General features: G+C 51.8%; 1 protein-coding gene across 5 annotated transcripts in view; it reads left to right on the top strand.

Moving 5' to 3' along the window:
* The window catches only part of Shark (SH2 ankyrin repeat kinase), a 433,095-nt gene that overhangs the window by 257,099 nt on the left and 150,548 nt on the right, over nucleotides 1–25,448 (top strand). For all 5 annotated transcript variants that reach the window (XM_069314561.1, XM_069314558.1, XM_069314563.1 and 2 more), the window contains exon 14: nucleotides 15,449–15,557. In XM_069314561.1, coding sequence (XP_069170662.1) covers nucleotides 15,449–15,557 — 109 coding nt within the window. The remainder of the gene's footprint in view (nucleotides 1–15,448; nucleotides 15,558–25,448) is intronic.

Raw genomic sequence — 25,448 nt, 5'->3', positions numbered from 1 at the left:
CAGGAACCCCCACCTCGACCAGTCGAGCCGAAAGGCATCGACCCCGACGGCCTCGCAATCGGGGAAGGGCGCCGCATAAACGGGAAGACGCCGCGACCACGCCGACGCGAAGAGGTCCACTTCGGGGCGCCCGAACGTCTGGCAAAGCCAACGGAAGGACTCGTCGTCGACCGTCCACTCCGTGGAGAGGGGAACGAAGCGAGACAGGGCGTCGGCCAAGACGTTGGACACGCCCCGTACGTGAACCGCCAGGAGAGCCAAACCCCGAGAACTCAGCAGACGAGTCACCCGAAGCGACCAACCCCAAAGAGACAAGGACCGCATCGAACCCCCGCGGTTCAGGCAATGAACCACCGGAGAGCAGTCCGAATGGAGCCGAATCGTCGATCCGCGGGCCACCCGAATCCTCCCCAGAGCAAACCACACTGCCGCGAACTCCCGCACCGTACTGTGAGCTCGACGGAAGGACGGACCCCAACGCCCCTGGCCGGCCTGGTGAGCACTGGTCACAAAACCCCAGCCGAGAGACGACGCATCCGTGTACACATCGAGCGAGGGCTCGGGTAGGCGCCAAGGCACTGAACCCCGAAAAACCCGAAGAGGAAGCCGGTGACGCAGCAACCGACGCAAGGCCCCCGGGGGTCGAACTCTGCGATCGCGAGAGAGGCGGAAGGGGGAACCCCGAAGGAACCAGAACAGCCGTCGAAGCCAAACCCGACCCGGCGGGTAGACCACCATCGCGAAGTTCAGGCTCCCGCACAGCCCCTCGAGCAACCGCCGGGTGACCCGAGGGCCCTCCAGAAACAGACGAAGGCGGGACCGCAGCCGCAGGAGAGACTCCGGAGGGAGAGACAAGGAGGCGGTCCGAGAGTCCCACACGAGACCCAGCCAAGTCCGAACCTGAGAGGGAACCAGATGGGAGTTCCTCCAGTTCACCAAGAACCCGAACCCGGCGAGCTGGGAAAGAACCAAATCCCTGGCTAGCAAGCAAGCTGACTGGCTGGGAGCCCAAACCAGCCAGTCGTCGAGGTAGGCCAACACCCGAACACCTAGGAGACGCAAACGAGCCACCACAACCCGTGTAAGGCGTGTGAACACGCGAGGTGCCAGGTTCAACCCGAACGGGAGACAACGAAAGCGGTAACTCAGACGCCCCACTACAAAACCGAGCCAGTCCCTGAACCGCGGATGAATCGGGACATGCCAATAAGCGTCCCGGAGGTCCAGGGACACCATCCAAGCACCCGGCTCCAAGAGGAGCCGAACCTGAGACAGCGTAGTCATCCGAAAGGAGGGGCAATGAACCCAGGGGTTCAGACGGGACAAGTCCAGAATGAACCGCAGGTCCGCGCAGTCCCGTTTCGGAACCGGAAACAGACGGGAAACCCATCTGAGGGACGACGTCGTTTCGACAACGCCCAAGCGTACCCACTCCAAGACGACTCGACAGAGCGCAGGGGAAGAAGCCTGCCCCGCCAGCCCCGACCCCCCAAAGGGGGGAGGGGCCACCCAACGCCACCGCAGGCCGCGAGACACGACCCGAAAGGCCCACGAATCGTGGGACCAGGCGCGGGCGAACAGCGCAAGCCGCCCCCCCCATCGCCCCGTCAAAGGGGCAAACCGCGAAAGGGCCGGCGACCCTTACGAGACCCAGAACCCCGCACAGCGCGAACACCGCGCCGACCAGACGAGGGAGGGTCCGCAGGAGGAGCCAACCCCAAACCTGACACCAGAGGCCTACCACGACGAGAGGAACCCCGAGCCCTGGCACGACCTTTCCGGGAAGACCCACCCCGGGACCCCCGGAAAACCAACAAGTCCGACATCGGACAAGCCGCCGACGCAGCCTGAATAAACTGCGCCACGGCCGACTCCCCAAACAGGAGAGGACAAAAAGGGGAAGAACGCCTAAGAGCCAGAGCCCAAGCAGATTCCACGGAGGAACCCAGCACCGCCTGCCGACACGCGAGACGGGAAGCATAGAACAGGGAAACCGCATCCCGCAAAATCGGCGTGAACAGCTTCAACAAGGCAGCCGACGAACGCGCAGCCGAGGACAAGGTGCCGGACCCCGGGACGGACCCAAGCGTCCCCACATCCTCCACGAGCCAATCCGAAGACAGCTCCAGGAGGGAAAAGAACCGTAAGGCCGAACACAAAAGGCCCCGAGCGCGCAAGTCCTCCGCCACGAGCGCCGCCGAAAGGGAGGGAACCTGCACATGGAGCTGAATAACGCCCACATCGCGGGGAAGGGCAGGGGCAAACAAGCACTCATTCAGGTACTCAAGTTCACCCCCCAGGAAAACCTGAAGCACCGTGGAAGCTTCCCGCCACTCCAGCGTGCGGGAACGACAGAAGGAATGCCAGGAATCCAGACCAAACAAGGGGCAGTCTGCTAGCCAGGATGACTCCGGAACCTCGAAACGGAGCCAGAAAGGGAACGAAGTCCCAAACCTGAACGTGGACGGATCCATTTCCGAGGCATAATCCGGGTCACGCAGGAGGTAAGCTGCAAAGGCCGCTCGCACCACACCAGGTTGGATGCGATAAGCCGAAAACCTCCGGAAGGACGGAACCGACGTACCTGGGGGAACACGGAACCGTACCCGGGGAGGGGCCGACACCAAATCCAACTCGTACGCAGAGGGGGGGAAAGAAAACCCCACTCCTTGTAACAATAAGCCCCGCTCAGTGGGAAGAAAAACCCAGGCGGGGTCCAGCGGGGCCCAAGGCCCCCAAGTCAGCCCCTCCCCAGCCTCGAGGTCCGTCACCACAGGACCCGAGGCCGAGTCCTCTCCCCAAGCCCCGACCCCACAAGACAAGGACGGAGCAGCCGGAAAAGCTGGAGGAAGGGGGGCCCACTGGTCAGACCCTGAAGCTTCGGCCGGGAGACAAGACTCGAATGCCTCTGCCGCCCCCCCGGAAGGGGCAACCCCCGAAGCTGCCCGAGTCTCGAGATCAAGTAACCCCTGCTCCGACCCCGAAACCCTCAGACGCTTCGGGGCCGGAAGCAGGGGCGGGGGACCAGAACGAACAGAAGGGGAAGGACGAGGAGGTGCGGACTGAACCAGGATCGAAGCGACCCCCACCCCCAAGTCCGGGTCTCGAAAAGCAAAGCGGGGCAGCCCCGGGGCATCCGGGGAAGCAACCAACCGAGCGCGTTGCAACAGACGAAACCTAGACTGCAACGCACGTGCCGCCTGTACCCGAATAGAATCATCAGAGGATTGGGTAAATTGAGTCACAAGCAAGCAGCAACACTCACAGGACTCAGGGTCGAAAGTATCACCGACCCAACAGGCAGCGTGGCAGAGGCAAAAACAATGAGGGTCACCCTGAGACAAGGGGACCGAGCAACCCTCAAACTCGCACACAGCGAGTGGGGACTCCGGGGTCACATCCATCGGACCCACGCGCCCCCTAGGGGATTCCCAGGGTCCTGAGCGTTTACTTTAAGAGGACTCGCGCTCAGGTAGTCCCAGGCAGGGTGCTGCAAACCGGCGCCCAAAACTACCAAGCAAACTGCTAAAGCTGAACCCCAGGGACGTGTACACTCACGGGGACCTAGCAGGGGGCGCCACCGAGGAGAACAGTGGAAGGGCAAAAACAAACTGAATAAAATGACAGAACCCCCCACCAGGCAAAAACAAAAAGAAAAGCAAAACCCCGCAAGAGGACAGCGAACCCCAAGGAACAGAGCCGGCCGCGATGTCGGGAATTACAAGCTGAGCAGCACCCTGCGCCCCTACCAGTGCAAACTGCCTCTTACCTGCCGGTAACAAGGGAGAACAGAACACCCAAGAGCCCAACAGGCGGCCGAAAAACCGAAAGGTAAAACGGACCAGCAGAGGCAGACCCCGAGGAGCCTGTGGAAGGTGGCCCCAAGCCCCAAGGGCAGTACTTACAGGGCACCTAGGGAAGGCAGCCCTAGGCGCATGCAGCCCGAGTACTGAAGATAACTCCTGGCTCTCGCACCCACAAAACTAACACCACACTCAAAGCACAGTGCAGTAGCGACACCGGAGCCAGAGCACACGACCATCGCCCATAGCATCAGCCTCAAGAACTGAGGTGTGGGTAGCCGGCGCAGGGGGTCTGGGGCTCCCCCTTCCCCCTCCCGGGGAGGGGGGAGCTGCGCAGACAGCGGCGCGGCAGTGTGTGACGTCACACTAATTTGCTTGTTTTCGGTTGGGGAGTTCTATCCACTAGTTCGGTATTAGGTAGCAATTTTAACCAGAATAGGGGTTTGTTTTGGGGCGCTTACCTTTCTGGGTGCCTGTTCCGGTCGATGGCAGACATAGAATGCTTCCAACTACACGGGGGCTTCTATAGGCCATTGCTCCCCTTGCCTCTCTGAGGGGGCCCGGTTCTGGCCGTGGTCCCCGGTAGGCCTAAGAACTCCATACACATGACTGATGCCAAAGTCTGACATTAGCATATCAGCCTGGGATAGCTCCGGGGAGCCGACGGGGCTCCCCCCAGAAAATGCCAATTTCCAAATCCATTCACATTCTGATAATAATGGCTGAGGGTTATTTTTCTCTGTGAGAAATAAATCAATTTCTAATCTGAGCTCAAAGAAATGCAGCAAAACCTTTCCACAACTAAGCCATCTAACTGCTGTATAATAAGGCAAGTTAACAAACTCCGCATCAATTTCTTTCAAGAAATCACGGAACTGGCGATGGTTGAGTGCATGAGATCTAATGAAATTAACCACAGAAACAACATGTTTCATGACACAAGACATATCAACATATTTTAGGCACAATGCTTGTTGATGGATAAGGCAATGCAGAAAAATGGGTTTTGAGAATCCTCCAACCTCACAAGCTGTTGTAATTTGCCCAACCAAACCCTTCTTTGTCCCAGACATATTCTTTCCTCCATCAATTGTCACACACTGCACTTGTTTCCATTCCAGGTTATATTCTGTCATAGTTTTACTTACTTCATTGAAAATGTCCTCTCCAGTTGTTGTGGTGTGCATGCTGTGAACTGATGCTAATTCTTGGCTCACATTAAATTCACTATCAACACCACGAATGAATACTAAGAGCTGAGAAGTATCACACACATCAGTTGATTCATCCAACGCAAGAGAATACCAACAAAATCTTTTTGTTTTTTCCTTTATTTGCCGAATTATGTCGCCTCCTAAATCTTCAATTCTACGAGCAACAGTATTTGACCCAAGACTTATCATTTTGAAGAGGTTTACTTTTTCTGGACATACCTCTCCTGCTGCTTCCACTATACACTCTTTTATTATACTACCATCAGTGAAAGGTTTTCCTTTTTTAGCCAACACATAGGCAACTTTGTAACTGGCTCTAGTTGAAGTTTCATTTTCAGATTTTTTCTTACTGAAAACAGCTTGTTGAGAATGCAGACTGTGCTGAAATGATTCAAACTTTTTAGTGCGTTCTGCTCCTGTGATGTGAGAATAACTTGAGCCATGTTTAGATTCATAGTGCCGACGAATATTGTATTCCTTCAGAACAGCAACACTGTCTCTACATATTATGCATAAAGCTTTATCATTTGCTATCACAAAAAAGTACTTTATCTTCCATTCGTCATTGAACCGACGGCACTCACTGTCCACTTTTCTTTTCTTTATCTTTTCCATAGCTGAAAACATAAGGGTAAAATAAATGAAATAAATTCTACAGGAAAAAAACAGCTTGTATGTGGTGTTAAAAAGCATAGCATATTATTATAAAGTGGTAAATATTATGGCAACAGCTTTCGTTGATAAACTTAATGGTTACCATTTTAACTATTTTAAACATGCAATATTTCTGGGGGGAGCCCCGTCGGCTCCCCGGAGCTATCCCAGGCTGATATGCTAATGTCAGACTTTGGCATCAGTCATGTGTATGGAATTCTTAGGCCTACCGGGGACCACGGCCAGAACCGGGCCCCCTCAGAGAGGCAAGGGGAGCAATGGCCTATAGAAGCCCCCGTGTAGTTGGAAGCATTCTATGTCTGCCATCGACCGGAACAGGCACCCAGAAAGGTAAGCGCCCCAAAACAAACCCCTATTCTGGTTAAAATTGCTACCTAAAACCGAACTAGTGGATAGAACTCCCCAACCGAAAACAAGCAAACTAGTGTGACGTCACACACTGCCGCGCCGCTGTCTGCGCAGCTCCCCCCTCCCCGGGAGGGGGAAGGGGGAGCCCCAGACCCCCCGCGCCGGCTACCCACACCTCAGTTCTTGAGGCTGATGCTATAGGCGATGGTCGTGTGCTCTGGCTCCGGTGTCGCTACTGCACTGTGCTTTGTGTGTGGTGTTAGTTTTGTGGGTGCGAGAGCCAGGAGTTATCTTCAGTACTCGGGCTGCATGCGCCTAGGGCTGCCTTCCCTAGGTGCCCTGTAAGTACTGCCCTTGGGGCTTGGGGCCACCTTCCACAGGCTCCTCGGGGTCTGCCTCTGCTGGTCCGTTTTACCTTCCGGGGGGGCGGCAGAGGCATTCGAGTCTTGTCTCCCGGCCGAAGCTTCAGGGTCTGATCAGTGGGCCCCCCTTCCTCCAGCTTTTTCGGCTGCTCCGTCCTTGTCTTGTGGGGTCGGGGCTTGGGGAGAGGACTCGGCCTCGGGTCCTGTGGTGACGGACCTCGAGGCTGGGGAGGGGCTGACTTGGGGGCCTTGGGCCCCGCTGGACCCCGCTTGGGTTTTTCTTCCCACTGAGCGGGGCTTATTGTTACAAGGAGTGGGGTTTTCTTTCCCCCCCTCTGCGTACGAGTTGGATTTGGTGTCGGCCCCTCCCCGGGTTCGGTTCCGTCCTTCCGGAGGTTTTCGGCTTATCGCATCCAACCTGGTGTGGTGCGAGCGGCCTTTGCGGCTTACCTCCTGCGTGACCCGGATTATGCCTCGGAAATGGATCCGTCCACGTTCAGGTTTGGGACTTCGTTCCCTTTCTGGCTCTGTTACGAGGTTCTGGAGTCGTCCTGGCTAGCAGACTGCCCCTTGTTTGGTCTGGATTCCTGGCATTCCTTCTGTCGTTCCCGCACGCTGGAGTGGCGGGAACCTTCCACAGTGCTTCAGGTTTTCCTGGGGGGTGAACTTGAGTACCTGAATGAGTGCTTGTTTGCCCCTGCCCTTCCCCGCGATGTGGGCGTTATTCAGCTCCATGTGCAGGTTCCCTCCCTTTCGGCGGCGCTCGTGGCGGAGGACTTGCGCGCTCGGGGCCTTTTGTGTTCGGCCTTGCGGTTCTTTTCCCTCCTGGAGCTGTCTTCGGATTGGCTCGTGGAGGATGTGGGGACGCTTGGGTCCGTCCCGGGGTCCGGCACCTTGTCCTCGGCTGCGCGTTCGTCGGCTGCCTTGTTGAAGCTGTTCACGCCGATTTTGCGGGATGCGGTTTCCCTGTTCTATGCTTCCCGTCTCGCGTGTCGGCAGGCGGTGCTGGGTTCCTCCGTGGAATCTGCTTGGGCTCTGGCTCTTAGGCGTTCTTCACCTTTTTGTCCTCTCCTGTTTGGGGAGTCGGCCGTGGCGCAGTTTATTCAGGCTGCGTCGGCGGCTTGTCGTCCGATGTCGGACTTGTTGGTTTTCCGGGGGTCCCGGGGTGGGTCTTCCCGGAAAGGTCGTGCCAGGGCTCGGGGTTCCTCTCGTCGTGGTAGGCCTCTGGTGTCAGGTTTGGGGTTGGCTCCTCCTGCGGACCCTCCCTCGTCTGGTCGGGGCGGTGTTCGAGCTGTGCGGGGTTCTGGGTCTCGTAAGGGTCGCCGGCCCTTTCGCGGTTTGCCCCCTTGACGGGGCGATGGGGGGGCGGCTTGCGCTGTTCGCCCGCGCCTGGTCCCACGATTCGTGGGCCTTTCGGGTCGTGTCTCGCGGCCTGCGGTGGCGTTGGGTGGCCCCTCCCCCCTTTGGGGGGTCGGGGCTGGCAGGGCAGGCTTCTTCCCCTGCGCTCTGTCGAGTCGTCTTGGAGTAATTACCTAAGTGTAATTACCTAAGTGTAGTTACAGGATGAGAGCTACGCTCGTGGTGTCCCGTCTTCCCAGCACTCTTTGTCATATAACGCTTTGAAACTACTGACGGTCTTGGCCTCCACCACCTTCTCACTTAACTTGTTCCAACCGTCTACCACTCTATTTGCGAAGGTGAATTTTCTTATATTTCTTCGGCATCTGTGTTTAGCTAGTTTAAATCTATGACCTCTTGTTCTTGAAATTCCAGGTCTCAGGAAGTCTTCCCTGTCGATTTTATCAATTCCTGTTACTATTTTGTATGTAGTGATCATATCACCTCTTTTTCTTCTGTCTTCTAGTTTTGGCATATTTAATGCTTCTAACCTCTCCTCGTAGCTCTTGCCCTTCAGTTCTGGGAGCCACTTAGTAGCATGTCTTTGCACCTTTTCCAGTTTGTTGATGTGCTTCTTAAGATATGGGCACCACACAACAGCTGCATATTCTAGCTTTGGCCTAACAAAAGTCATGAACAATTTCTTTAGTATATCGCCATCCATGTATTTAAATGCAATTCTGAAGTTAGAAAGCATAGCATAGGCTCCTTGCACAATATTCTTTATGTGGTCCTCAGGTGATAGTTTTCTATCTAGAACCACTCCTAAATCTCTTTCTTTATCAGAATTCTTTAAAGATTTCTCACATAATATATAGGTTGTGTGGGGTCTATGTTCTCCTATTCCACATTCCATAACATGACATTTATTAACATTAAATTCCATTTGCCAAGTGGTGCTCCATATACTTATTTTGTCCAGGTCTTCTTGAAGGGCATGACAGTCATCTAAATTTCTTATCCTTCCTATTATCTTAGCATCATCAGCAAACATGTTCATATAATTCTGTATACCAACTGGTAGATCATTTATGTACACAATAAACATCACTGGTGCAAGAACTGAACCCTGTGGTACTCCACTTGTGACATTTCTCCATTCTGATACATTGCCTCTGATTACTGCCCTCATTTTTCTATCAGTCAGAAAATTTTTCATCCATGATAGAAGCTTACCTGTCACCCCTCCAATATTTTCCAGTTTCCAGAACAACCTCTTATGTGGAACTCTGTCGAAAGCCTTTTTTAGGTCCAGATAGATGCAGTCAACCCAACCATCTCTTTCCTGTAATATCTCTGTGGCTCGATCATAGAAACTTAGTAAATTCGATACACAGGATCTTCCAGATCGAAAACTATACTGTCTGTCTGATATTATATCATTTCTCTCTAGGTGTTCTACCCATTTAGTTTTGATTAGTTTTTCCAATACTTTCACTATTACACTTGTCAATGATACAGGTCTATAATTGAGGGGGTCTTCCCTGCTGCCACTTTTGTAGATTGGAACTATGTTAGCCTGTTTCCACCCGTCTGCTACGATTCCTGTACACAGGGATGCCTGAAAGATCAGGTGAAGTGGAATGCTGAGCTCAGATGCACATTCTCTCAGAACCCATGGTGAAACGCCATCTGGGCCAGCTGCTTTGTTCTTACCGAGCTCTTTGAGCATTTTTTCCACTTCGTCTCTAGACACCTCTATGTGTTCTATGTTGTTCTCTGGAATTCTTATTGTATCTGGTTCCCTAAAGATTTCATTTTGTACAAACACACTTTGGAACTTTTCGTTTAGTGTTTCACACATTTCCTTTTCATCTTCCGTGAATCTATTTCCCATTTTCAACCTCTGAATATTATCCTTTACCTGCAATTTGTTGTTTATGAATTTATAGAATAGACCTGGTTCTGTTTTACATTTGTCCGCAATCCCTTTTTCAAAATTTCTTTCTGCCTCTCTCCTCACTGCCGTGTAGTTGTTTCTCGCATCTTTGTATCGCTGGTATGTTTGGGGGTTCGGCCTCTTCCTGTATTGATTCCATTTTTGTGTCTTTCGGTCTCTAGCCCTCTCGCAATTTCTATTGAACCAATCCTGTTTCCTAGTTCTGCATCTCTGTTTTGGTATAAATTTTTTTGTGCCTTTATCATATATTTTACAAAACTTGACATACATCTCATTCACTTCCTTGCCTAGCATCAAGTCTGTCCAATTATACTCACTAAAAAAATTTCTAAGGTCACCATAATGTCCTCTCCTGAAGTCTTGTTTTTCAACTGCTTCAACCTCCTTATTTTCTTCCAGCTTATAACGCATTGCATACTTTATTCCCAAAAAGACATGGTCACTTTTACCCAAGGGAGGAAGGTACTGAATGTCAAATATCTCTTCCTCCTTCCTGGTAAATATCAAATCTAGCATGGAGGGAACGTCCCCTTCCCTCATCCTCGTAGCTTGTTTAACATGTTGATACAAGAATGTTTCCAGGATGAGGTCTACAAATTTACAGGTCCAAAAATCTTCTGTTTTAGCTTCATATGCTTCCCAGTCTATGGATTTCAAGTTGAAGTCACCGACTATCAACAGTCGTGATCTATCGTTATCCGCTCTCGCTATAATCTCTCTCATTATTGTTATAAGACCATCACGTTTACTATCTAGCTCCTCCTTTGACCATGTGCTGCTTGGCGGTGGACTATATGCATTTATCATCATTAGTTTATCATCCTCATAGCAGATCTCTAGTGCTATTATGTCAACTTCTTGTGGATTGGCAGTCATTATTTCCTTCACCTTTAGGTGTTCTTTTACCAGCACAGCAACGCCACCGCCTTTCCTAATTTTTCTGTCCCGTCTCCAAATTGAGTAGCCCCTTGGGAATATGACCTCATTTAAAATTACATCTTCAAGTTTTGTCTCCGTGAGTGCAACAATGTCTGGTGTCTGCAGCTGTATTACATCACTTAACTCCAGTATCTTCGATCTCACTTCATCTATGTTGGTGTATGCAATCTTCAGGAACTTGTTCCCCCTTTCCTTATTCTTCACTCCCCCTCTCTCTATTGATTTTGTTGGTTTGCCTTTATGTACCACTTTACTGGTTTGCCTACCCCTATCACTTTGTAGAAAAAAGAATTTATTTCTTCTTCATTCCTGCTCTCATTTAAATGTTTTGCCTCGGCGAGGTTCAGTTTCAGCTTCTCTCTATCTTCTTTTGAAAGATCTCGTCTTAACGACCACCCTTTCCCATCCTCATCCCTTTGCAATTTTCTAGCGTTCCTTAGTACTTCTTCCATCTGTTTGGCACCGTTTAGGGTGATCCTCAAAGGTCGATCTTTCCCTTTTACGTACCTGCCTATTCTCCTGTAGTCGCACACATTCTCTCTGTTTGTAAGACCTTCCACGAGGCCAACAATTTTATCTACTACTCTAGCTTCTTCTACAGCTCTTTCTGACCTAGATGTTATCGCTTTTTCATTGCAGCCAAAAATGATCAGGGACTTACTCCGATCAACTGTGTTTTGCACCAACTTCGGGTTAGATGCCAATTCTTTCCTCACTTCTAGCCTAATGTTTGTTTTATCTTGGTTGCTGCAGTGTTTGACTTCCTTTACTGCTTCTTCTATTTTTTCCTTCTCCTTGGCCACTTGTGCATAAGTGAGTTGCATATCTTTCTTGCACTGTTCTATTCCCTGTGTAACTTCCTCCATTTGTGCTGACAAAAGCTGTTTCTCCTGTTGAATTTCCTTGCCTAACCTATTGTAGTCATTTATGTTTAAATTTACTTTAACTTCTTCCAAAGCTATTTTTAAGAGTTTATACGCTTGGGCGTCGTCGAAACGACGTCGTCCCTCAGATGGGTTTCCCGTCTGTTTCCGGTTCCGAAACGGGACTGCGCGGACCTGCGGTTCATTCTGGACTTGTCCCGTCTGAACCCCTGGGTTCATTGCCCCTCCTTTCGGATGACTACGCTGTCTCAGGTTCGGCTCCTCTTGGAGCCGGGAGCTTGGATGGTGTCCCTGGACCTCCAGGATGCTTATTGGCATGTCCCGATTCATCCGCGGTTCAGGGACTGGCTCGGTTTTGTGGTGGGGCGTCTGAGTTACCGCTTTCGTTGTCTCCCGTTCGGGTTGAACCTGGCACCTCGCGTGTTCACACGCCTTACACGGGTTGTGGTGGCTCGTTTGCGTCTCCTAGGTGTTCGGGTGTTGGCCTACCTCGACGACTGGCTGGTTTGGGCTCCCAGCCAGTCAGCTTGCTTGCTAGCCAGGGATTTGGTTCATTCCCAGCTCGCCGGGTTCGGGTTCTTGGTGAACTGGAGGAAGTCCCATCTGGTTCCCTCTCAGGTTCGGACTTGGCTGGGTCTCGTGTGGGACTCTCGAACCGCCTCCTTGTCTCTCCCTCCGGAGTCTCTCCTGGGGCTGCGGTCCCGGCTTTGTCTGTTTCTGGAGGGCCCTCGGGTCACCCGGCGGTTGCTCGAGGGGCTATGCGGGAGCCTGAACTTCGTGATGGTGGTATACCCGCCGGGTCGGGTTTGGCTTCGACGGCTGTTCTGGTTCCTTCGGGGTTCCCCCTTCCACCTCTCTCGCGATCGCAGAGTTCGACCCCTGGGGGACTTGCGTCGGTTGCTGCGTCACCGGCTTCCTCTTCGGGTTTTTCGGGGTTCAGTGCCTTGGCGCCTACCCGAGCCCTCGCTCGATGTGTACACGGATGCGTCGTCTCTCGGCTGGGGTTTTGTGACCAGTGCTCACCAGGCCGGCCAGGGGCGTTGGGATCCATCCTTCCGTCGAGCTCACAGTACGGTGCGGGAGTTCGCAGCAGTGTGGTTTGCTCTGGGGAGGATTCGGGTGGCCCGCGGATCGACGATTCGGCTCCATTCGGACTGCTCTCCGGTGGTTCATTGCCTGAACCGCGGGGGTTCGATGCGGTCCTTGTCTCTTTGGGGTTGGTCGCTTCGGGTGACTCGTCTGCTGAGTTCTCGGGGTTTGGCTCTCCTGGCGGTTCACGTACGGGGCATGTCCAACGTCTTGGCCGACGCCCTGTCTCGCTTCGTTCCCCTCTCCACGGAGTGGACGGTCGACGACGAGTCCTTCCGTTGGCTTTGCCAGACGTTCGGGCGCCCCGAAGTGGACCTCTTCGCGTCGGCGTGGTCGCGGCGTCTTCCCGTTTATGCGGCGCCCTTCCCCAATTGCGAGGCCGTCGGGGTCGATGCCTTTCGGCTCGACTGGTCGAGGTGGGGGTTCCTGTACCTCTTTCCCCCGGTTCGGCTGTTGCTCCAGGTCCTGACTCGCTTAGAGACTTACCGGGGGAGAGTTGTCCTTCTGGCCCCTTGGTGGCCGGCCCAGCCTTGGTTTCAGGCGCTGGTTGCTCGGTGTCCGAACCCGAGGGTTTTCCCGCGGCTCCGCCTCTTTCAGCAGATCGGGCCGGTGCGTTGCGTAGCTGGTTCGATCTTCTCCTCGAGTCTTCGCGTATGGTTTTTTTGACTCGGGTCTATCATCATCTCTATGGTGATCAGGTGGCCTCCTTGTTGGTGTCCCACCTGAGGGCTTCTTCTCGGCGGCAGTATGAAGTTTCCTGGCGGTCCTTCCGTTTCTTTTTGCGTCTTCGTCGTGTTAGCTCTTTGTCTGTTCGGGTGGTCTTGTCCTTCCTCTCGTGGTTGTTTCAGGACCGTCATCTTATGCCTAACACTGTCGCTTCGTATCGTGCGGCGCTGGCGGAGCCGCTTCAGCTTGCTTTCGGTATCGATGTTTCGTCTGCGCCGTTTCGCAAGCTGTCTCGTGCATTGTTTCACCTCCGGCCTGCTCATGCGTCGCCTGAGCCGTCCTGGTCTTTGGACAGAGTGCTCGCTTTCCTTTCATCTCCTCGTTTCGTTGTGGCTCCTTCGGTCCAGGATTGTTTTTCCAAGGCACTTTTCTTGTTGGCTTTGGCCTCTGGGGGTCGGGTAGGGGAGCTTCATGCTCTCCTCCGGCGCAGGGGTTTCTGCTCTTTTGGTCGTGGTGATAGTTTTGTTCGTTTGCAGCCGTCTCCTTCTTTTCTGGCAAAGAATGAGACTGCTGCGTTCCGGAGGGGTCCATGGGTGGTTAATGCTTGGTTGGTCAGGCCGGGGGTGCATCATGTTTTGTGTCCGGTTGCGGCGCTTCGCCGTTATTTGCGCGCCACAGCTTCTGTGTCCGGGGACGCGCTGTGGGTTGATCCGGTTTCCCTTCTTCCCTGTTCGCGGGTTCGGGTCTCTCAGGTCGTCCGCAGGGTTATTAGGTCCAGCCAGCCTGCGGTCTATCCCCGTGCCCATGACGTTCGTAAGTTCGCGGCTCTTGCTGCCGTCTTTGGGAATATGTCTTGGTCTGATATTCGGGCGCCGGGATTTTGGCGGTCGAACAGGGTCCTGGCTGCTCGTTACCTTGTGAATGTCCCTGGGCCTCGTCGGGCCTGTGTTGCTTTGGGTCGGCGGTTGCAGCCAGTTGTCTCGGCTTCGAGTTGAGGGGTGAGCTACGACCGCCTCCCGGGTAAGTCCCTCTTTTTCTGTCTGTGGGTAGTTAGCTTCGGGGAGCCGACGGGGATCCCCCCAGAAAACCAGAGTTGAATGTAATGAAACGCCATTTTCTGGGTGAGTCCCGGAGGCTCCCCGGCATCCCTCACTCCCTCCGGTCGGCGGTTTTTCGCGTTTTTGACATCCAGCCTCAAGAACTGAGGTGTGGGTAGCCGGCGCGGGGGGTCTGGGGCTCCCCCTTCCCCCTCCCGGGGAGGGGGGAGCTGCGCAGACAGCGGCGCGGCAGTGTGTGACGTCACACTAGTTTGCTTGTTTTCGGTTGGGGAGTTCTATCCACTAGTTCGGTTTTAGGTAGCAATTTTAACCAGAATAGGGGTTTGTTTTGGGGCGCTTACCTTTCTGGGTGCCTGTTCCGGTCGATGGCAGACATAGAATGCTTCCAACTACACGGGGGCTTCTATAGGCCATTGCTCCCCTTGCCTCTCTGAGGGGGCCCGGTTCTGGCCGTGGTCCCCGGTAGGCCTAAGAACTCCATACACATGACTGATGCCAAAGTCTGACATTAGCATATCAGCCTGGGATAGCTCCGGGGAGCCTCCGGGACTCACCCAGAAAATGGCGTTTCATTACATTCAACGCTGGTTTTTTGGCTACAATAGTATTATTGCTATTTTGTATAACTAAGATAAAGGCATTGTCAAAGTACAGAGAAAAGAATATTGTACAGTGTTTGTGCTCCCTGAAACGGAAGCAGCGAAGCCCCACTCGCCCTCCATCCCCACAATATACAGTTATACACAACTGATTGGTTGTAATGCACAACACATACCTACCAGTATTAGTATCTGTGCGTCACACTATCGAGAGAGAGGAAAACTGACTCGGGTTGAGCGCCACCAGTCAGCAGCCCCAGCTTTGAATAATTCTGTGATGCCATTCGTACGATAATTATTTTTTCAAGGCCACCACACAGGGATTTGTTTGGAGGGCCGGATGAAATTATGTGGCGGGCCGGATGTGGCCCGCGGGCCATAGTTTGGAGACCCCTGGTCTAGAGGTATATGCTAATGCATATATGCATACTGCATATATTCATTAGCATACTATAAAATTATGAATATTCAGCATATCTTTATAAAGGAAATTATTTATTATATTTTTTCTAGGTTCAAGAGTTGATGGCAATGGGTTCCCTTCTTGACTTTCTTCTTGAACATGAGAAAGAAGTTCTTGTTGATTTCCATCTTAAACTATGGGCTGCACAGATTGCTGAAGGTAAGTCTTTTCTGGAGGGAGACCCCCAGTAGCTCTCCAAAACTTACTTTCTAAGATTGCTTTATACTACAAGTCACACCAGTCACACAAGTTCTGTTTGGCCTACCAAGGACCAGACTCAGAACTTGGTCCCCTTCGCAGAGGTGCAGGGAGCAGCAGACAATCTGCCTCCCAACCAGTAAAAGCCTCTAGAAAGTTGGTGAACCTTTACAGACAACTGGAGGGCTCACAGAAAACAAAACCTCTCAACAACCAAACAACTCCACAAATAACCTACACAGAATGAGGGATTCACTCAGTTTAGCCCAAAACTCATTAGTATCAATTGTCACCAGCAGGAATCCCAGCCCCCCAGCCCTCAGCTGGCTCCCATCTCAGTTCTGTTGCTGATGAGGCAGCATTTGGATTTACCTGTGTTTTCCGGTCCGTCAGTTGTGGGCAAGCCCCAACACTTCAAGCTAAGTGTCCACCATCTTTGGACACTGTTGTCCTTCCGAGGTCTTGCTTCGTGTATTTTTGTTGTTGTAGTATTAGCTTTACATCCATGTTTTTGACCTTGCTTGCTGTGTGGGCTTGGCTCTTGTTGCATATTTGGCTGAATGGACTCATGGATTTCTTCCATGAATGTTGCTCCTGCATGAACAGAGTTATCTTCTCTGGTGTGTTAGGGAGTCCGACCTTGAGAGGCCTGGCCCCCGGAATGAAGAGCCTCACCTTGGGCTAATAACAGTGCTATGATTCCTCTCTTTGGGCCATTGGCTGAAATTATTTGGTTGTGCTGGGGTATACTGGGAATTGCACAATTTTTTATATATGGCTCGCCGTGGTTGCCATTTGTAGCCTGATTGCTTTGGCTATGTTTGGTGACTGTTCTTCCAGTGAATGGCCCCAGTGCCTGGGGTTTCTTCTTGGCTAGCTGCCTTAACCACCGTGTTGCACCGACTTTATTGTGAAATTTCCTTGGTGCGCATGAAATCAAGTGTTCCCAAAAAATCTTTTTTCTTTTTAAAATAATAAATTCCCTTCCCTGAACACGTGTATATAAAAAATAATGTCAAATTCCACTTACTTTGGCCGTGAGGAGGTGGACAAGGTGCGATGTGACGTCATCATGGGCTGGCCGCTGGTACATGAGTCGCGCAGACATGGTCGCTCGGGCCATTCAAGACCCGCCAGTTGCCACAATTATATTTATAAATATTATTTCTATGTATTTTCAATGCTTTCTAATGTTTTTTCGTATCGTATCAGATGTATAAATGTGTCCTGACAATGTATATAAAGTATAACGTCCATAATGTTCCATGGAACTTTGATACATGTCACTAAAGTGTCCTCAATAAAGGTTTATTGTTGCAATATTACTTGTTTTACTTTCACTAATAATACATTATATACAGTTTCACACACTATTTACAAAGTAACACACTGTATTACACTCTTAGTACTTAGCAAGCGTGTGATATTCAAAGAAGCAGTCCATGAGATACAGCGGGATTTTGCACACGACACATATGGTACACACAGATTTTCACTTCCTTGGTTTTCGTTCTGAGTGCTTGCAAACAATGCACTCACGTATGCCTTTGGCCTTAGTTCCTGTAGGTGGTAGGTAGGCAGGCAGGCAGGCTTGTGAATTGCAAAAGCCTCTTTACCAGCCAGTCTGTTGGAAACTAAATGCACTCTGGTTGGGGCATGATAAGCTGTTCTTACGCTATCTTCCTGGCCATACTTGGTGAGTAATTGTGACAGCAGAGCTTCACTAAACACGCGAATTGAAGGTTTTCTGTGGGGAGCCCCTACGGCTCCCTGGAGCTTATCGGGCTAATGTATGTTATATTAGACCAGGACATTAGCTAAGGAGTTCAGACCTACCAAGGACCAGCAGCAGAACCTGGCCTCTTCAGAGAGGTTGCAGGGAGCAATGGCCCTGGAAAAAACCCTTGTGTTTGGGGATTTCCTATCTGCCATCGACTGAGGTTAAGCACCCAGAAAGGTAGGCATAACAAAACAAACCCCACATGGTAAAAAACTAAAACAAAAAACCGAACAGAGAGGTAGAAACTCCCTACAATCACATGGAAACAAGCAAACAAGCAAACATCACACTTTACTGCCGCGCCGATAGTCTGCGCAGCCCTCCCCACCCCGAGAGGGGGAGGGGGGAGCCCCGGACCTACCGCGCCGGCTGCCAAGCTTCAGTTCGTAAGCTAATGTGAACCGGGATAGATGCTTCTCTGGCCTCAGTTTCCTAGGCGGTGTTTGCCTTGTGTGGCATTCACTGCCGTGTGTTGTGTTGTGCGGTGGCCAGGAGTACCTCATCAGTGCCAGGGCTGCATGCGCTTAGGGGCTTCCTTCCCTAAGCACCCTGTGAGTACTGCCCCTGCATAACAGGGTTATCTTCCCTGGGGCGTTCGGGAACCATTCCCGTAGAGATTCTTGCTGCTCAGCATTTGCCTCGACCTTGGGGCCAGCTGGGGCTGGTGTCCCTTGTTTGGCCCTGGGTAGGGATTGGTATTGTGCTGGTTAGGGCGTCAAGGTGTTGTGCAGCCTGCCACCTAAGCGGCGACCGGTTCTTGTTGCCTCTGGAGACAGTGTACTTTTGCTGGGTTTTTCTTTTGTTTTTATTTTCATGTCTGATGGGGGTCTGCCCAGTGTGGCTGTAGTTCCACTGGTAGTGTTTGGTGGCCCTCTGCTAGGCTCCCGTGATTGTACACGTTGCAGGGGTTTTCAGTGCTATCCTCTATCCTCTTCTTATTTTTGGGGTTTTTAACCTGTTAGCAACACCTTGCCCGGGCTTCCCGTAGCAGTCAGCCTACGGGCCCTGGAAACCCCTGTCTGGGCTCGGGGGACCATTGAATGTGTCTGCCTGTTGGTCACTGACACCTTGACCCGGAGTCTTGCGAGAGAAATTCTCTGCTTGTTCTCCAGTACTCTCCTGATGTTATTACTGTTCAGAGTACAGGCGGCATCCGTGTTGTAAGCTAGGTTAGGTTGCTGTAACATGCTAGGTTGGTTTCCCACTCGGATGCCCCGCGGCCGCCCCGTTTTGGTTAGGTGCTGTTCGCCCCTTTCCCTCCCTGTTCCCGGCTCCGGACCGTCTGCGGGTTTCGGGGTCGGGGCGGGGTTTAGTTGGGGCCGAGACTCGGGCGGTTTTCGGGGGCTGCCTCGTTCGGGTTGGGGGACGGAGATTTTCAAACCTGATCCTCTTTCCAAGGCTTCTGGGTCCTACCAGCGGCCCTTTCTTGCTGCCTTTCCCATGGACCCTTCCTTTTCTTTAAGGGCGGAGGGCTTGGAGGACGGCTCTGCCCCGGGGCCTCTGTTGCTGGTTTACAGGGCTGTGGGGGATGCCTGCTAGCAGTTCTGGGGCGGTTTGCCCCTGCCTGGGTTTTCTGCTTTGGGGCGGAGTTTTTCGCCCATCCAGTCTACTTGCTTCCCACTTTTGTTGGCGTGTTTTTGTATCTTTAGCGTCGGTCACAGCCCTCTGTTCTGGCGGCCATTTTCGTCTGCCGGTTTCCCGGCGTGGCCGCCAGGGCGGCGTTGGGGTTTATTGGGTGTGCAAGCGAGCGTCTTGGATGAGTTTTCACCTTTTTTCAGGGGTTTTATTCTCCTGTTGTCGTTTCTTTGCTTTTCTGGTGTTTTCTGCCCATTTCCTGTTCCTCTGGGAACGTTTGGGTGTTGATTTTACACCGGGTTTCCCTTTTTGTCTGTTTTGGGTTTGGGCCCTTGACTTTGGGCTCAGTGTCCTGACTGTTATGCTTGCTCCCACACTTTGTCCCTCAGTTTTCGGTCTGTTATGACCGTTTCCCTGGGGGTTGTGTCTGGGGCTGTGCTTTGCCTTTCTGTGGTGTTTCTGCACCGGCAAATGTGGTGTACAGTGAAGAGAAGAGCAGTGAAGAGCAAAGGTGGCATAGGCACAATCAGAGAGCACTGTATAAACATCAGAGGTCCGCGGTTGTTCAACGTCCTCCCAGCGACTATAAGAAATATTGCCGGAACAACCGTGGACATCTTCAAGAGAAAACTGGACTGCTTTCTAAGAGAAGTTCCGGATCAGCCGGGCTGTGGTGGGTATGTGGCCCTGCAGGCCGCTCCAAGCAACAGCCTGGTGGACCAAACTCTCACAAGTCGAGCCTGGCCTCGGGCCGGGCTCGGGGAGTAGAAGAACTCCCAGAACCCCATCAAGCAGGTGGTTTGGGCTCCCCCTGGTTCGATTCCGGGTTCCTTTGGGCTCTTTGGTTTCGTTCCAGAGGTTTCTTCCTCTTGGGGCCCCCTTTGTGGGTTCAGGGGGCTTTGTTTCCTCGTGTGACCCGGTTCTGCCTTGTGGAGTTCCATTGTCTTCTTGGCTTGCAGACTGATCTTTTTGGGTCTAGGCACATGTTGTGGTCGTGCTGGGGCTTTGAGGTTTCGTTGTCGAGGTGGACCTTTTGATGCAGTTTTGTGCCTTCTTTGCCTGGCCGGCGTGGTGCTCTCTGCCCACTGGTCGGCGGCTTGTACTTTTCTTTTAAAGTGTAGTATCCACTCAATTTAACGGCCTATATGGGGCTGTACCCTGGTCGTTATTTCCGGAGCTCTGTTATTTCCGAAGTTAAGTCGGGTCGGGTAATTTTTCAAGTAACATTCAGGTAGGATATATTTTATACTGTATAACTAAAATTAAATAAAGTTTATTGTGTAATTGCATTCCAATTTAGTGCCACGCCGACGATTAAGCCAGCTGGTGGCTGCTGCATGGATGATGTGTGAACACGGTCTGATCAAGTCCAGATAGATGGGAAAAAATTGGTTCATTCGTTTGTATTGTGAAATATTTCATGTATCAGTCAGTGATTGTTAATATTTTCTCAATAAAATTTTAGAGATGTGTTTTGTTTTACCCTGAACAGTGCAGGTAATGTATTTTTAAATTATTATTACGACACAGGCTGTGGCGGCCATGCCATACACTGGCGATCGAGCCTTGTCACTGAGAGCTAGCCAAGACGAAATATTTTGAGCTCACCTTTTCTCTGCTAATGATAGAATATACATTTGCACATATTAATATGTAGCTTTTGTTGAAAAAAAAAACAATTAATATATTGTAATACTATAATAAAATTGGTAAATTGACTTACTTTTAATGAAGCTGAAGATCACAAAGCTGTGAAGATTACGTCATTCTCTGCAACGCTTGTTTTATATTGTTCAGGACTGTATACAGGGTACATACAGTATGTACACATATTTTCAGGCATTCACTTCACACAACAGCTAGCCTTACTACTAATTCACGTGAGTTCTAATTCTAATTCACAATTGAAAATTATTTCTACTGTATATTTACACTGTACAGTATCTTTTTGTCAAGGCCTAAATAAACATTAACATTTACAATACTGTATTCTATCAACACTTTTTACATTAATTTATATGCCTTTCAATCATATTTTACATCGTAAGTGGAGGCTACACTATTTTTGACAGGAATTCAGCATCGGTGGGTGCAACATGGCTTGCAGAGCATTCATTGCCGGCGGATGCTCCATGACTTGTTGATGGGAATTCAGCATCAGCGGGTGCAGCATAGCTTGCAGAGCATTTGTTGCCGGCGGAGGCTGCACAACTTGATGATGGGAATTCAGCATCGACGGGTGCAGCATAGGTTGCAGAGCATTCGTTGCCGCCGGAGGCTGCACAAATTGTCGATGGGAATTCTGCATCGGCGGGTGCAGCATAGCTTGCAGAGCATTCGTTGCCGCCGGAGGCTGCACAACTTGTCGATGGGAATTCAGCATCGGCGGGTGCAGCATGGCTTGTAGAGCATTCGTTTGAGCAACTGGTTGGGTTGAGACTCGGGCGGTCTCGGGGGTTTCCTCTTCCGGGGTGGTGGCAGAGGCATTTGAGTCGGCTCCTCCAGCCGTGCCGTATGGGGTCTGACCAGTGGGCTTCCTTCCTTAGTGTTTGCACGGCTGCCCTGGTTTTTCCTTGTCAAGCTGGGGCTTTGGGGGTGCGGCTCAGCCCCGGGTCATGCCGTCGAGGTTCCCGGGGTTGGGGAGGGGTTGCCTGGGGGGCCTCGGCCCCATTTACCCCTCTTGGGTCCTTGTACCTTTGGTGAGGGGCTGGCAGTTCCTCAGAGTGGGGTTGTTCCTTCCCTCTCTGTGTTCCTGTTGTTTTCGGGTATACCCCTCCCTGGGTTCGGTTCCGTGTTCCTTCAGGTTCGTCGGTCCCGTCGTTCCTGGGTGTGTGTTTCGCCCCCTTTTCCTTACCCTTTTCGCTCTTACGTTGCGATACTGTTCCGAAAAAAAAAATTGAATGTTTGTTCAGGTAAGGTACATTCATACAAGTGTGAAACACGCGTTGATGGATTTATATATTGCCTTGTACATACAATGCCTAAACCACTTCGTATCGTTGTCCCTGCGTGTCCCATGCTCAGGGGTGCTTGTCGTGGTTCTCATTGGTTCGCGAGTCTCTTCATACCTTCCAATATTATTGGAACGTCTGTTGATTTTCAATGAGGTTTCCCTCTGGCTTTTTGTTGGCCTCGTTGGTTACCTTCTGTCATCTGTTTTCTTTTGCTTCGTTTTCGCCTTGTTTTGTTTTCGTGTCGTCTCTACTTCCATTTTCGGCGTTCTTCGTCTTCGTTACGCACGCCTTCCTGGTGTTTGTACGATGTGTGTTTACTTTGTGTCTGTACGTTGTGTGTACGATATGTGTGTCCGCCTGGTGTACGAGTCACGCCTCCCGGTGGACGGGTGGTGCGTTCGTACCTTGTGTGCTGGGGCCGCGATGTGCGTTTTGTTTATGGGCGGTATGCTCGTGTGTTCGCGTCGTTTCTCGTGGTTTTTCCACGGCTTCTTGCTTGTTTTCTTCCTCCGGTCGTAGCCCTCTGGATGCTGAGGGTGTTCTAGATTTATGTCTGGGGGTGTCATTTCGTTCTTCCTCTGCTTCCGGGTGTGGGATGGCTTGGCGTGGCGCCGCCCGCTTCCTCCCCCTCTGTCCTGCTCTGTCTTCTGCGGGGTGCGCGCCTCTGGACGTATTTCTCCTTCGACTTCCGTATTTTATTCAGGTAACGGTACATTCCATGCATACTGCCTCGAGTATGCTTGGCTTTCGGGCACACCATTAGCGCTCTCCTGGTATGTTACTTGCCTCGCCTGTGTTGTGGATCGGTCGTGTGTCTGCTTTGCAGGTGAGGTTGTCATGTCTGGCGCTTCTGTCAGCCATGGGCTGGTTCTCACTTTTTGGTGGGGAACTTGCCTAGTTGTGCTTGCAGAGGTTGAGCTCTGGCTCTTGGGCCCCCGCCTCTCCTGTCAGTTGACAGTTGTGCAGTTTCCTGAACCTCCTGGGCTCTGTCTTCTCTACGGTTGCTCCTGTGGGTGGAGTCTGCCTCCACCACATAGCTTCTTAGTGCTTTCTGCTTCCTTTCCCCTCTGACGTTGCTCTGGGTTTTTTCGTGTCTGTGGTTCCTTTGGGTATTCGGCTTCGTCCTGTGTCCCCTTGTGCATACAACCATACGGACATAAGACCAGAGGAACTGCAGAGGGCCTATTGGCCCGTACGAGGCAGCTCCTATTTCTTCCCAACCATTCCCGCTCATAAACATGTCTAACCCACTTTTGCACAAATCGTGGGGGCCCCACCACCACGTTACGCGGTAATTGGTTCCGCGAATCTCCGAACCTGTTACCTTGCCAGTCATTCCTCAGGTCTTTCCTGATTCTACACTTATCCCTTTTATGCCCATTGTTTCGTATCCAAAATGTGCTACAAGGGTGGCGTGTGCCTCTGTCCCAGTTCTATTGTTTCGCGAAGATTGGTGACAATAAGCACAACCACTCAGAGACTACATATGTTTTGTTGCATATACAGTGGTATGTGGATGTTATTTTGGCGGGCAATGGTGCGAGTTCAGCGCACTGGGAGTCGGTACGGTTTCTCGCAAGTGTCTGTTCTAGACCACACTTGCAGGTCGACTAGTTATTATTCGCTACTCTGCTGCTTCTATGCTCGGGCAATACCTCGCCATTCTCCAAAGGTTGGCAGGCATATTAACTGGAAGTTTGGAACGGTTAGAGTTCCATGATTGGTCCTCCGTAGAGCTTTGCTTCTCTCGTTAGGCTAATGCGTTTGGAGCAAGTATCTTATTGGGATACTCTGCTCACCCCACCACCCTTGTTCACTGCTCCATCCTTGTTTACTCGTTCCCGCTTGGCGGGATTGAGTCGATGGCTCCTAAAAGGGGTGTTGGCGTGGTGTGTTTGGTCACTTTGAGTGGGTTTTCAGTGACTTTTGTCCCTGTCTTTTGTTTTTTTTTGTCCTGTGGGGCTCTGCCCCGCATTTCGGCACTTTTGGTTTCGTTGTCGACACCTGGGTCTTTTCCCTCACGGGACACTCATTCCTTGCCTAACTTTGGTGCCTGACTGCACCCTGCTGTCCACTAGGTCCGTCGGGTATGTATGTCATCCTCTACACATTTTGTGGTTGGTCGTGTGCCTTACTTCCCAGCTGCTCCTTGGGCTGTATTCGGGGTTTTAAATACCTATTCCCGTTTTTCCTCCGCCCATGCTTCACCTATTCGTAATTACCTAAGTGTAGTTACAGGATGAGAGCTACACTCGTGGTGTCCCGTCTTCCCAGCACTCTTTGTCATATAACGCTTTGAAACTACTGACGGTCTTGGCCTCCACCACCTTCTCACCTTGTATATCTGGGTCAGTGCTTCTGGCCTATCCTGTTGTTTGGTGCTCAGGTGGGCCTCTGTCCATGTTCAGTTCCCTTTGGACTTCTCCGGTGTTCCATTTTGGTACGAGATCCTGTGATCTTCTATGTGACTTCCTGCAGGCTTCGGTGTTGCGCTGTCTGTGGGGGGTTGTGGACTTTTGGTCTGCCGCTCCTGCCTTTCTGGTTCCTTTTCTTGGGACCAGGTTTGCTGGGTTCCGGTCCTGGCTCCGGTTTTTCTTTGTTCCTTTTCCGGATCGGGTGTGTTTGCTTTCCTGCAGTTCACGTCCTGGGTAGTTCTCCTCTTGGGTGCCTCTGGGACGCGTGCGTCTCTCTTCCCTGCTGGAGCTGGTTATCTTGCTTCTTTGAGTTGCGGGGTCGCAGTTTTTAGATTCGCATTTTGCGCCTTCGTTCGTGGTGCTAGTTTCTTGTCGTTTGTGTCGGCACTGGTGGGTTCCTTATTGGTCTCCCACCTGCGTGTTTCATCTCAGGGGCGGTGTGTGGTTTTCCTGGTAGTCCTTCCAGTTTTCCTATCACTGCGAAGGGTCCTTCGGTCTTTGATAGGGTTGGCTTGTCTTCCCTTCGGGGTTGTTCCAGGTCCGTCGTCTGGGCTCGTGTCCTGTCACCTCGTATTGGTTGGTGCTGGCGGAGCCGCTCCTGCTTGCGTTCGGTGTTGCGGTTCCTTCTGCTCTGTTCCACTTGCTGTCCTGGGCGTTGTTCCCCTCTGGCCTGCTCTTGAGTTTTTGGGGCCGTCCTGGTCGTTGGCCTGGGTGGTCTTTTTCTTCTCGTTTGGGTCTTTGTTTTGTCTCTGGTTTTGGTTGTTCAGTTAGGACGTGTGGTATCCGCCTCCCGGTTCCTTCCCTGCTTTACTTATCTTTTGGTAAGGTAGCTCCGGGGAGCCGACGGGGCTCCCCCCCAGAAAACCAGCATTGAATGTAATGAAACGCCATTTTCTGGGTGAGTCCCGGAGGCTCACCGGCATCCCTCCCTTCCTCCGGTCGGTGGCGTTTTCGCGTCTTTTGACATCCAGCCTAAGAACTGCCAGTTGGATCGCCGGTGTGGAGGGTCTGGGGCTCCCCCTTCCCCCTCTTGGGGAGGGGGGGGGGGGGTTGCGCAGACAGTGGCGCGGCGACGTGATGACGTCATGCTAGTTTGATAATTTTGTTTGGGGAGTTCTGTCCACTCGTT

Source organism: Procambarus clarkii, chromosome 79, assembly GCF_040958095.1.
Source record: "Procambarus clarkii isolate CNS0578487 chromosome 79, FALCON_Pclarkii_2.0, whole genome shotgun sequence".
Lineage (NCBI taxonomy): Eukaryota > Metazoa > Arthropoda > Malacostraca > Decapoda > Cambaridae > Procambarus > Procambarus clarkii.
The sequence above is the reverse complement of the archived record's forward strand: the minus strand, read 5'-3'. Positions and strand labels throughout refer to the sequence as shown.